At 36.6% G+C, this 13197-nt stretch overlaps 1 protein-coding gene across 1 annotated transcript in view; it reads right to left on the bottom strand.

The window, feature by feature from the left end:
• TOMM70 (translocase of outer mitochondrial membrane 70) overlaps positions 1–13197 on the bottom strand; it is a 33862-nt gene that overhangs the window by 17958 nt on the left and 2707 nt on the right. The window contains exons 2-3 of the mRNA XM_047875306.1: positions 2569–2742; positions 223–349 (exon numbers count right to left, since the gene is read on the bottom strand). Coding sequence (XP_047731262.1) covers positions 223–349; positions 2569–2742 — 301 coding nt within the window. The remainder of the gene's footprint in view (positions 1–222; positions 350–2568; positions 2743–13197) is intronic.

Here is a 13197-nt window from a genome sequence, read left to right as displayed (position 1 = left end):
GTATGGTATATAAACTTCAAATCTTAATACTAATTTAGTCCCATAATTGAGAACAGAAACAATACTCAAGTATCAGAAATCTCAATTTAAATTAGAAAACAAATTCTCAGTTGGGGAAGAATCTAACTTTTAAATACAAGTGATTTCTCTACTTCATATAAACTTACCAATGACTACAAAGCCTTATATAATTTTCATATGTAAACACAAAAATACCCTCACCTTCTAAACATTCCTTCTTATTGTCTAGCTTCTCGTGGGCTTTTGCACGTCTAAAGAGAGCTTTCACATATTTGGGATTAAGTTCAACAGCCTTTGTACAATCTTGTGCCACCTCTTTCCATTTTTGCTGTAATTGAAAGTATTAAAAAAAGTCACACTAAAGGAATCGCTGTTCAACAGAAATTACTTTTCAAAACTTAACAGGCTGAGTGTTAAGTCTCACAACACACAAAAATATTCCCAATACATAAAAAGAGTTAAGATCCACAATATATTACAACAGCTCTGTAAATACCTGTAAATAAAGAAAAGCAACCTGATTTTCAAAAACAGGCAAAGGACATACTTAGGCCATCTCTCTACCACCAAATCTACAAACCTACCTGCATCTCTGTGCTATCATCTTCTTCCCTCCTGTTAAAACTGAGGAAGCACCCCTCTTCATCAAAGGCCAATCCTCCACTTGTGAGCTGGATCCATACTCTCTCCACTTCAAAGACTTTACTTTGTTAGCTATTTCACCTCTACATCAATCTACATCTCTACTGAATCATTCCCATGAGCATATAAAAAAAAAAGAAAACGAAAAAAAACCACTTACTCTAGTTATTTTCCATCTTTTAAAAACCCTCCTTTGAGTCCATAATTCCCTGCAGCTACTACCCCATTTCTTGGTTCCTCTTTATTGCCAAACCTCCAAAGAACTGCCGCTCTAATTGATTTCTACCTACTTCACTGGCTGCTCCTTCTCAATTCCCTTTGCTAAATTCTTCCCCTCCACCTGAGTCCTCAAGGTCTCATCTCTTCTCTCACCCTAGGTGACCACATCTAACATCCTGGCATTATATAAAATAGAAAATTAGATGACTCCCAAAAGAGACATTTCTCAATTCAACTTCTACGTAGCTGTCTCACTCCTTCCCCATTCCACTATTATTTACATTCCTGCTTTTCTTCACCCTTCATATCCAATATAACAGCAACTTGTTGGTCTCAGCTTACTTCATGTTTCACATAGGCTGCCTCAGCAACATCCTTACTTGGTGTCCCCATCTCCACTCTTGCCTCCCTACAATATATTCTTGACAGAACATTGAAAGCAATTTTAGAGGATGTCCCTGCCTTACTTAAAACCCTTAAATATTTGCCATTACACTCAGAATCAAATCCAAACTCCTTACCGCTGTAGACTTTGTCTCATCTGCCCTCTGCTGCCTCTCCAATTGCATCTCTCTATACTCCAGGATCCTTTATAATTCTTTAATCACACCAAACTCTTTCCTGCCTCAGAGCAATTATACACACCGTTTCCTCTGTTTGTAACACTGTCTCCTCTACTGTTTTATGCACCAATCCCATCTCTTGTCATTTTTTTATTACTGAATCATGTTAATTATTTAAAGCATTTGTGAAAATGTCATTTAAATAGTTCATTGTTTAGCTATTCTTGAGTTCTATGCATAATGATTTGCTTTTATAGACCCAGCTTGTACCATAGCAACCTTCCGTATAGGAAGATAGTCAGTAATATTTGGTTGAACAAAAAAATGCGGAGACTACAAATGCCCAATAACCGCAGAAAAGAATAGTGAACTTCAGCAACATTTCTAAAAGTGCAAATTAAAACAATGAGAGAAAAAATGGCAAATAATATTAAGACTGATAATATAGTCAGCAAGAGTAATGGAAAACAAGCATGCTCATATTGTTGGGAGTAGGTGCTGATGCTATCTCTTTAGATTTCCATTTCTAGAATTTTATCCTCCCGAAAGTATGCAAAAAAATACTTAATGAAAATATTTACTCAAATACTGAATGCAATAGGTAAAACAGGAAACAACCCAAATGTTCATCACTAGATGTTCTCCAGTATACAACCATGTAACAGCTACTACATATACCATTTCAGAAAGAATAAAACAAATCTGCATGTGCTAAGAAAAGCTGCACAAGATATAGTGGCAATTAAAGAATGTCACAAATAATTCTGTGTAATAAGTTTCGTCTCCCCGCATGCTACTATTAATATTTATGGAAACAAAAAACTGAAAAAAATAGCCTCAAACTGTTGAGAAGGATGGGGTTACCAGAAACTCCACTGTAGTTTCCTGTATTGTCTAATTTTATAGAACCTGATATATATAACCTTAGATTATATTTTTAACCAGCAAAACTCAAATCTGTTCTTAAAAAAGTTATGTAATTAAAAGATATGGAAACAAAAAGCCTGTAATTTCAAAACTTCAAAAAACTTATTAGGTTTATTTGAGTGGTACTAACTGAAACATTATGCAAATAAAGAAAACAAAAAGAACAGGAAAAAAAAAAAAACCCTAAGATACATACCAACTGTTCAAAGGCAGCAGCTCTGTTTTGATAAAATGTGGAAAGGTCAGCATTCTTCTCTATAGGGCACAAACTGATCGCCTCAGTATAGCACTGAATAGCTTGTTCATATTTTCCTGCTTTAAAATATTTGTTGCCTTTGTTCTTGGCTGCTTGCGCTCTATCAAGAGAGTTCTGAAATGAGAAGAAAGAACACTTATCAATACTCAGGAATAGATTAAGATCAGAGACTAAACAGTGATAAACTCACAGAAGAAAAATGGGTATGTAGAATAGCTGTTTACGATGTAAGTCACTTCATATAAATATCTTCATGGGATAAAGTCTCAGTAGTAGGATTGCTAAGCCAAAGGTTTATGTATTTTTAATTTCAAAAAAACTGCTGTAGTACTTTATATTTAAAATCCACTTTCCTGCCATTCCTGCCAGCAAGAGTTGTGATAGCTAATTTTTGCCAACCTAATGGGTTATCAGTCAGAAGTGACTACCAGTTAGGATGCATTTGACAATGTCTGGAGAAATTTCTGATTGTCACAACTGCAGGGGGTAGGTTTGGGTAGCTGCTACTGTTACCTAGTGGGTAGACATCAGGGATGCTGTTGTCATTCTGCAATGCACAGGACAGCCCCCCAACACAAAGAATTATCAAATCCAAAATGTCAATAGTGCCAAGTTCATTGAAAAACCATGGTATAAAGTAATACTCCAATATTATTTTGATTTACATTTTCCTCTATTAATGAATCTGAAAATCTTTTCATGTTTATTGGCCATGAGGCTTTTTTATTCTGAAAACCACTTATTCATGTGTGTTGCTATTTTTCTGTTGGGCTGTTTGTCAATAGTATAGAATAGATACTAGACACACTTCGTCATCTTCATTATAATTGTTATCCCAAATCTGCTGTTTGCTCATCAATAAATTTTCTGTACTCTTGTCTTAGTCTCAGAGTCTTCCTAGAGGACCCAACTTACATACTGTGTACAATAAGAAGAGTTCGTAGGTAGTACCCACTGAGGACAGTTGTGAATACTTCAGTCAACATTTGGGAAGCGTTCTGGAGACAATTCCAGTTATCCAGGTTCTAGCTGCTAAGTCCAAGAGCTTTGTGGCATGTCTTTACCCAAAACTTATTGTTTGTCAGCATCATCCAACTTTATTTTTTAATTTTTTTATGTTTATTTTTAAGAGAGAGAGACAGAGCGCAAGTGGGGGAGGGGCAGAGAGAGAGAGAGAGACACACACACACACACACAGAATCCGAAGCAGGCTCCAGGTTCTGAGCTGCCAGCACAGAGCCCGACATGGGGTTCGAACCCACAAACTGTGAGATCATGACTTGAACTGAAGTTGGACACTCAACTGACTGAGCCACCAGGAGCCCCAGCCATCATCCAACTTTAACAAATATGTGATTATGAAAGAATACATAATGTCTGCAACAGGTAAGCACTGACAAAACAAAAGCAGAAGTAGTTGCCCTCACAAATAACTTACAGGAGTCGTGAAAGCCAAGTTGCTTATGGACCAGGGCATCTCACTCCTAAACAGAAAAGTGAAACACCAACCTTTTTTTGAATGTGCTCTTTTTCCCCCTTACTCTTGCTTCATTTTTCTTTGCTGCTTTCCCCCCACTATTTACCTTTTGTTTCCCTTCTCCTTTAATCCAAGTACTACTCTAATTATTTTTTAAAAGTATAGTGTGCAAAGATTTGTTGGAAACTCCTTTTATCTAAGTTCAGAATATTAAACAGCTAGTTTAAGCCAGCTAGTGTCAATAAGGAACATATTTTAAAACTAGGATGTAGGAGACCCAAATAAACCACAAATAAATTAAAAGATGAATATAAAATCTTCCATTTGTCAAAAGCCTCAATCATCTTCCAAACGCTTTGACAGTGAAAATCTTTAGCACAAAATATCCATAATAGACAATCAGGAATCTCTTATATATCTATAGACTATAGGAGGGTAACTATCAAGTTATTGCTGGAAAAGTGCATTTGAAGCAGCCCCTACAGTCCTCCCACTCCATTGAGAGGAGAAGTGAGCCTGGACTAGGGCTGTCATCCAGAAGGAGCGAGGATCCCCTACACCCAAGAGGTAAGTGATAGGCATACCTTGGCTGTCTTACAAGAGACCAAACTGCTGAGAACTGCTACCATAGAAAAAAATTTAATACCCTAAGAGAGAGGCACCCAACTCAAATAGAAAAACTAGTATTTGAGAAAACAGGATAAACCACGCAAACTGAAACTTTAACATCAGAGGAATAAGAGGCTATCACAGTCATTTTAAAAGGAGTCTGCTTTGAAAGAATACTAATTAGACATCTTGAAAATTAAAAAGGATTATTATAATCAACTCAACAGACGGTCTGGGATTGGGGAGCCTGGGTGGCTCTGTCGGTTAAGCATATGACGTTGGCTCAGGTCATGATCTCACATTTCATAGGTTTGAGCCCCACATCGGGCTCTGTGCTGACCACCTGGACCCTGGAGCCTCCTTCAGATTCTGTGCCTTCCCTTCTCTCTGCCCACCCCTGCTTGAGATATCTCTCCCTCTCCCTCTCTCTCCCTCCCTGTCTCTCTCTCAAAAATAAACATTAAAAGAAAAAAACTCAGTTTCTGCTGAGATCATCTTAATAGACAGTCTGGGACTATATATATTAGAATGGGCATAACTGAGGAGCAAATTAACAAGTAGAAGATAGAGCCAAGGAAATCTGTGAGAATGCAATGAAAATAGAGGACAGGAAGATGAGACATTTGGAGGAAAACCTAAATGACATGGAATATAAATTCAGATGTTCCAACATCTACCTATCTGGAATTTAGAAGGAAAGGCACAGAATGGTGTGTTGAAGGAAATATTAGAAAAATTCCTGGAGGGGCGGCCGGCTAGCCCAGTCAGCAGAGCATGCAACTCTTGATCAGGGTTGTGAGTTCAAGCCCCACATTGAGTGTGAGCCCTACTTAAAAAAAAAAAAAAGAAAAAAAGAAAAGAAAATTCCTGGAGCTGAAATAACACACATTTTTAGACACATCATGGTGAAATTTGCCAACAAAAATCCTAAAAGTTTTTAGGTAGAAAAAACAGATTATCCACAAAGGAAAAAGAACCAAAGTGGTATTAGAATATCACCAACATGGGGTACTAAAAAACAATGAAGTAACAACTTTAAAGTTCTGAAGAAAGATTATCTCCAATCTAGAATCTTATACCTAGCCAAACTAGTCTTTAAGGTTGACTGCAAGAACAGAAATAGAGGTAGTATAACTTCCTTATCACTAAAAATAGACCCAAAAGTAGGGCAAATTATCAATACAAGTAGAAAGGGGAGGATAAAGGAAGAAACAAAAAAGGTTACATATGGCAGGAATCATTAAACAGGTTAATAACAACAAATGTCAATAGGTTAAATCTCCATATTAAAAAATTTTCAAACTATGCTATCAGGCATGACCTAAAACAAAGTGACAGGTCAAAAAGACTATAAAAGTTAGAGAAGGCAAACACTAAGAAAAATAAGGCAGTATCAGACCAAAAAAACATTAAAAAGCCTCAGATGGAACACAAAAGGACAGCTTTACTGATAAAAGGCTCAATTTGCCAAGAACACATCATAATCAGGAATCTTTACGGGCTAATAAAACTTCAAAATAAGGAAAGTTACTTTTGATACTAAATATCAAGATAAACATTCTTCCAATTTTTGGCAAAACGTTTACAATGTTTCTAACTCATTTAGGACATGGCTAATACACATCCTTAAACACTAGGGACTGTTTATGTAGAAAATAATGTGGCATATTAAAAGCATGTGAGAAGTATATTTGACTACAGACCTACTGAAGACTGTTTTTAAAAGTTTATTTATTTGAGAGAGAGAAGGGGGGGGAGGGGCAGAGAGAGAGGGAGAGAGAGAATTCCAAGCAGACCCTGCACTATCAGTGCAGAGCCCAACGAGGGACTAGATCCCACAATCCCACCAACTGTGAGATCATGACCTGAGCTGAAATCAAGAGTCAGATGCTCAACCGACTGAGCCACCCAGGTGCCCCAGTATTTTTTTTTTTTAACTTTTTTATTTTTTTAGAGAGAGAGAGAGAGCAAGCGAGAGCATGAGCTGGGGAGAGGGGCAGAGGGAGAGAGGGAGAATCTTACACAGGCTCCATGCATGGAGCCTGATTCGACCCTGGGATCATGACCTGAGCTGAAATCAGAAGTCGGGCACTCAATTGACTAAGCCACCCAGGTGCCCTTATTCAGTATTTTTAATAAAGATTTATAGATTAGATAAAAACATCTTCTGGACAGAGTAATGACCTTGTCTCTGCAGAAACAGGTAATGAACTCCTTCTTGTCTACTAGAAGTTTAAGGCTAAATAATATCATACAGAATACAAGAGGAGGCAGTTATAGCAAGGGCTAACAAGTTAAAAGAACAGACATATCTGGAGAGATGAGTACACAAGGCTTTCCTTTCTCTACTTAGAGGATGGATACTTATTTTTATCCAGCAAAGTCTAAATCAACTTAAAACCACCCAAGTGAATCTTTCAATTAGCTATTTTCCTCCATTAGTCGTTTTATAATAGCTCCTTTTAAAAGTTATTAAAAATTCTTTAACTCCAGGGCACCTGGCTGGCTCAGTTAGTAGAGCATGCGACTCTTGATCTCGGCGTTGTTGAGTTCAAGCCTCATGTTGGGCTTGAAAAGTCTTAAAAAAAAAAAAAAATCTTTTAACTCCTAAGGCCAAAATTAGAATCTGATTAACGTCTTTTCCTTATTATACTGTAAAAAAAACAATGGTTTGAATGACACTGTGTGGAAAAGGATCAAATTACATAGGCAAATCACCAAGTGCAAATTTTTTTCAGTTGCTTCCACTGCCACTCCAGAAAGCAAACCAAACCACATTTCTGGAGAGCACAACCTTGGTTAACATCCCTATCACCCCTAGCCCACTGTCTGCCTCATTACTTTCTGTCCAACTATTTCCCTTCCTTAATAAAAATGCAGACAGGGGGCCTGGGTGGGTTAAGCGTCCGACTTCAGCTCAGGTCATGATCTCGCAGCTTGTGAGTTCAAGCCCTGCACAGGGGCTCTGTACTGACAGCTCAGGGCCTGGAGCCTGCTTCAGATTCTTAGTCTCCCTCTCTCTCTCTGCCCCTCCCCTGCTTGTGCTCTCTTTCTCTCTCAAAAATAAATAAACATTAAAATATTTTTTTTAATAAAAAAAATAAAAATGCAGAAAAAGAATGGCATTACAGCAAGGACAGTACAGAAAAACTAATCATTTTGGCCCACTGATGAAATGTAGGACAAAAAGCTGGTTAACACAATGCCAGCCTTCCTCTACATCAGGAACTAGACCTTATTTTCACAAGCTTTGAGGCCAAAACCAGGCAGAAATTAAAATAAGTGCACTGGACAAAAAAGTTTGTATTAGAGAACACATGACGAACAATTCTTTATGAGGGATTTTCCATCCTACAAGAATCCTTCACACTGCTTTTCAGTAATCCCCACCTGCCGCCACCAGTCTACATTCTTGAGTTATAATAAGAACTTTCATAATTAAAGATTGGAGTTAGAAAACAAGCTCAAAGACAATTTTGAAAGCATATTTGATAAATGAGATGCAGACATACTGATCTAAAACATAATGGGAACATCCTGAAATGCCAGTTTATTTCATATGGTTTGTTTGCATATCTAAAAGTACTCAGGTGGTTTAAAAGTCATTTAAAAACCATTTATGTTTAAAAGACATTTAAAAGCCATTTATGTTACTGGAAATCACTTTTGGTTTGGGTAGTCGTTTTCAGGTTCTGAACATTCCATAATATTTTACACTGAAGTTATGTGAAAATGCAGCTCTCTCTGCATTTATTACAACAAATTATTTTCTAATTGCTCTGAAAATTCTTTTTAACAAGTAAATTGTATCATGTCATTCCTTGCTCAAAACCTTCCAGGAACTTCCCACCACCAAGACCTACACACAAGACTCCAAACTTTCGTTACTCCACTTCAGCCACATACTCAATTTTCATACATGAGTGTAAATTCAAACTTCATCAATACTGGTTAGAATACAGAAGAACTATGAAAAAGATGTTGACATCTGCCTAGTATGTCACATAAAGTATGATTTAAAATGGTCTACTAGAAAACTTAGTTTTTTTCCCCCCCATGCATGATTTGGGTAAGTTCCATCTCTTTCATAATGAATAGCTGTTCAGCAGAGTTAACTCCATGATTCCATGTGATTCTGCTAAATGAACTCAATAAATATTTGAAGCCAAATCTCACAAGGAATCCTGAAGTTAATGCATTAAGTAAAAAGGGCACCTGGGTGGCTCAGTCCCTTAAGCACTGGACTTGGCTCAGGTCACAATCTTGTGGTTCTTGACTTCGAGCCCCATATCGGGCTCTCTGCTGTCAGCACAGAGCCTGCTTCAGATCCTCTGTCTCCCTCTCTCTGCCCCTCCCCTGCTCACTGTGTCTCTGTGAAAAATAAATAAACATTTAAAAAAATCAACTGTCAAAATTACTTTTGACAAATCTTTAGCAGAGCACCACACTGGAGATGCATGGTAGGTGCTATTACTATCCTCACTTTACATGAAGAGCAACTGAAGGCCAGACAGTCTGAGTAACTTGCTCAAGGCAGGATTCAAACTCTAGCAATTCCACTCCAGGTTGCCTAAACTTTACTTCCGTACTGCATGGATTGTCATCCACGTTTTATGAAGAATATTATTACAATCACATCCAGATTCACACTCTGGAACTGAAACAAAACAGATTCAGATATCCTATCTTGGTAACTACTAACTTTAGGGCAAAAGGTCTTTAAATGAAAAGACAAAGTGAGTCATCAGCACAATTAGATCTTTTTCTTTCTTTATGCCAAGGAAATATAACTGAATTCATTTTAATAAAAAGCACATTTGATGTGACTCCACAATCAACAGGATAGTCTTTACCCTGAAGGAACGCTAGAGGCAGGTCAAGAAACAAGTAGACTGGCAGCTTCTCTAAAGAATCACCACTGATTAAAAAACCCGAAACCCCAATTCACATTGGGAAAATGTGATTAGGTAATCAGTAAACTGTGTAACTAATAACCAGAAAATTATTAGAATCAAAGTAGCAACTACATATAAATATACACACACATATCCAAAAGTATTTGGGTAAGACACAAGAATTAAAAACAAGTAACTCAGGTAATAAATCTAAAAGGCAACAATGAAAAACACAGTAAATATGTAGGTCTCCTCTCCATAAGCACTGTGCTAGAACTTGTCAAACAAGAGGCAAAACCTACAAATCTACCCTGTACCTTTTGCAGAGGCTAATCTACTCTGGAAAAAACAAGTAACATTTAAAGACCAAAGGAACAGATATTAAGGTATAATGCCAGTAAATTTAGTAGAATACAAAGTTGAAAAAAAAGTAATGGAGATTTGATAGTCAGTGAAGGTTACTTACAGGAATGTGCTCTGGAACAAAAATGACTAATAAAGAACAGCCAGGAAAATACTCCAAGGAGGAAAAACCACACACACACACACACACACACACACACACACACACTTCAGACCAGAAAGGGTCCTTTAAAACAAGTCCTGCAATGGTAACATTGACTACATTATAGAAAGCTTTCAATGATAGACATTTGGCAATAAGGACTCACTGTAAATGCTCAGCAAATATTTACAAAATATTATTCTGATAATCACATATAGTTACTGTGAAAGGAAATGAGCTGGAATCAGGTAATCTATGTGTAAGAAAATAAAATGGGTATCACCATAATACACATTTACATATATCAAAATATAGACAAAGTGGTTTAACACTGTTTCTTTTCAATGGCTTCATTCTCTTAAATTTACCAAATTCCAAAAGCATATTTAAAAATTCGAATCCCAGCTTAACAGAAGTAGCAATCAACTGTGGAAAACTTATAGCATGAGAAAGTCTTTTAAAAATACTTTTATCAACCAAATATTACTTTTATATGAATAAAACCTATTATATGGATAACACCTGAGATAATAAGTCGTTTCCCGTATTATATCCCAATATTTCAAAAATCTACAACCAACCCCACCCACTGAATCATAATACAGAACACTCTTTACCTAAGAATTCATTTGTAAGAATGCAGGTTCTGCAGGATTATGGTTGTAGTTCATACAAAATCAAGTGATTTATAAAAAGAATGTCTAAGTAAGGTTTAAGACTGTTACACCAAGTTCTAGGTTGACTGGTGGAATAAAAATGAAAAGCTGAATTCTGAAAAAATATTCAACTTGTGGAGATGTGGACACACACACACACACACACACATGTCAAAGAATGAAGCTTCACTGGTACACTGACTCAACACCTGCTTTGTACAAGGCATTTATTAGGTTCTGAGAATAGTGAGATAGAGCCAGTCCCAGCCTTCACATATTCAAGAGTATAGTAGGAAAGATATGAATAAGCAACTCTAGTACCACGTGGTAAGTGCTATGGAAGGGAAAAGTTCAGTGTTATGTAATCACATAACCTATGCCCAGGTAAAGGGTTCAGAAAAGGTTAAATGATATACATGTTGTGACTTGAAGGATGAGAAGGTAGAGTATTAGGCAGTGTTCACAGAATATCCAAAGCCAAGAAATAAGAGGAAATGTCAAGAGATAAAGTTGAAGAGGTAAACAGGATCAAGATCATGGAGGATCTTAAATGATGATGAGTTTGAACTTTATCTGTTGGCCAATGAACAGAACACCACTTAATGATTTTAAGCACATAACTGTCAGGATTTTATTCTGGTAGTGACAAATGGATTCAAGGAAGACAATGAGAGTAGCAGTTATTCAGTTGAGAAATAATGGCCGTGGGAATGTAGCAGTCAGGCTTAAAACTCTTCTGGATGTTTTTCTGGATTAGATGTGGAGAATATGCCAATAGCTAAAAGTTAAGGATGATATCCAAGTCTCTGGCTTAGGAAAGTAGTCTGATGAGGCACATTAGTTGGTATTCTCAAGAAAAACAGGAAGGAGTCTGGATGTGAAATACCTGTAAGGTAATGAAGTGAGAATTCCCCCTTAAATTTGGGCCTCTTGAGAGGTGTAGGCTATACACAAGAAATTAGGAAGCTATCAGTATACGTGATAAGTTCCTGCACAGCAAGCAAGCATCCAGTGAAGGTGTGGAAAGTAAGAGAATGCTTATGATAGAACCATGAAGGTCACCAAAAGGAAGAGGTAAAGAAAAGAGCCTGGAAAGGAGACCAAGAACAATCAGCAAGGGAGGTATCAGGAATTTTTTAAAAGGCAAAGGAAATCAGAATACAATGTGTCAGAAGCCACAGGAAAAGTTATGAAATTAAGAGAAGACAATGTAAAATACTGCCAAGGATCAAGTTAAGATAAAGACTGAAAGGTGTTCACTGTACTTAGTTACATAGAAATGTCACTGGTGACCCTGGTTTTTCTTTAAAGTTTATTTATTTTTATTATTTCTTTAAAGTTTATTTTAAAGTTTATTTGAGTTTATTTATTTTTATTTCTTTAAAGTTTATTTATTTTCTTTAAAGTTTATTTATTTATTTATTGGCTCTGTCAGCACAGAGCCTGATGTGGGGCTTGATCCCATAAACCATGAGATGACGACCTGAGCCAATACTAAGAGTCAGATGCTTAACTGAGCCACCCAGGTGCCCCAGTGACCCTGATTTTTAAAAAGTGACTAGAAACAGATCATTTGAGGGGAGAGAATTACTTCATTTCAAAGATGACTGAAAACACCAGGTCACTCAGTCTTTGCTCTCCTAATTAAAATGCTTAAGTACATTTCTCCTTTCCCATTCTAGAGGGCTGACTTAGATTAGTGGTTTCTAACCATTTCATGTGGGATAACTACTGTGTAACATTAAAAAAGCTTGAACACCAGAATAACTATTTTTTTTATCAAATTAAAAAACAACAGGATAGAACGCTACTATAGCCAATCAAAGTTTTAAATAAATGCACCTTTCAAAAAATCCTGTTTGAAAAAAAAAAAATACCTAAGACATCTGTGCAGCCAGAATACCATACTTGGTATATATGTGGGTGTGGTAGTTCCTTGTGATACCTCAGAGACTCAGAGATTGAGAAGCCATATGGATAAGATGATCTTCAAAGAATCTATCCAACTTTGGAAATCTGTAATTCTTCAAGTCTTTTTAAAAACATTACTGAAGCAAAATAGCACCTTGTGGTAGGTTTTCCAGTGCCCCCAAATGGAACATGATTTAATACCTGAAGTATTTCAATGTCAGATGCTATCAACTGTAATTAGATGCCTTTCTTTAGTGAAATCCTAAAATCCCCATTAATTAAACAGAAATATGAATTTCTGCTTTTACTTTCCGGTGTTTATTCCAGAAAAAAAGATAACTGGATACAGTCTACATTGTACACAAAAATCTCAAGCCAGCCAGTTTTATTAGTTCATTTTACATTAAGGCAAACATAGGCCAACAGACAAAAAACAATGATTTTCTCTTTTATTCACTGAACCTTGAACCGACAGTATTTGTTCATTCCTTCATTCCCTTAAAAATTATAGCTATT

Source organism: Prionailurus viverrinus, chromosome C2, assembly GCF_022837055.1.
Source record: "Prionailurus viverrinus isolate Anna chromosome C2, UM_Priviv_1.0, whole genome shotgun sequence".
NCBI classification, from domain to species: Eukaryota; Metazoa; Chordata; class Mammalia; order Carnivora; family Felidae; genus Prionailurus; species Prionailurus viverrinus.
Note: the sequence above shows the minus strand (reverse complement) of the source record. Positions and strands in the feature narration are given on the sequence as shown.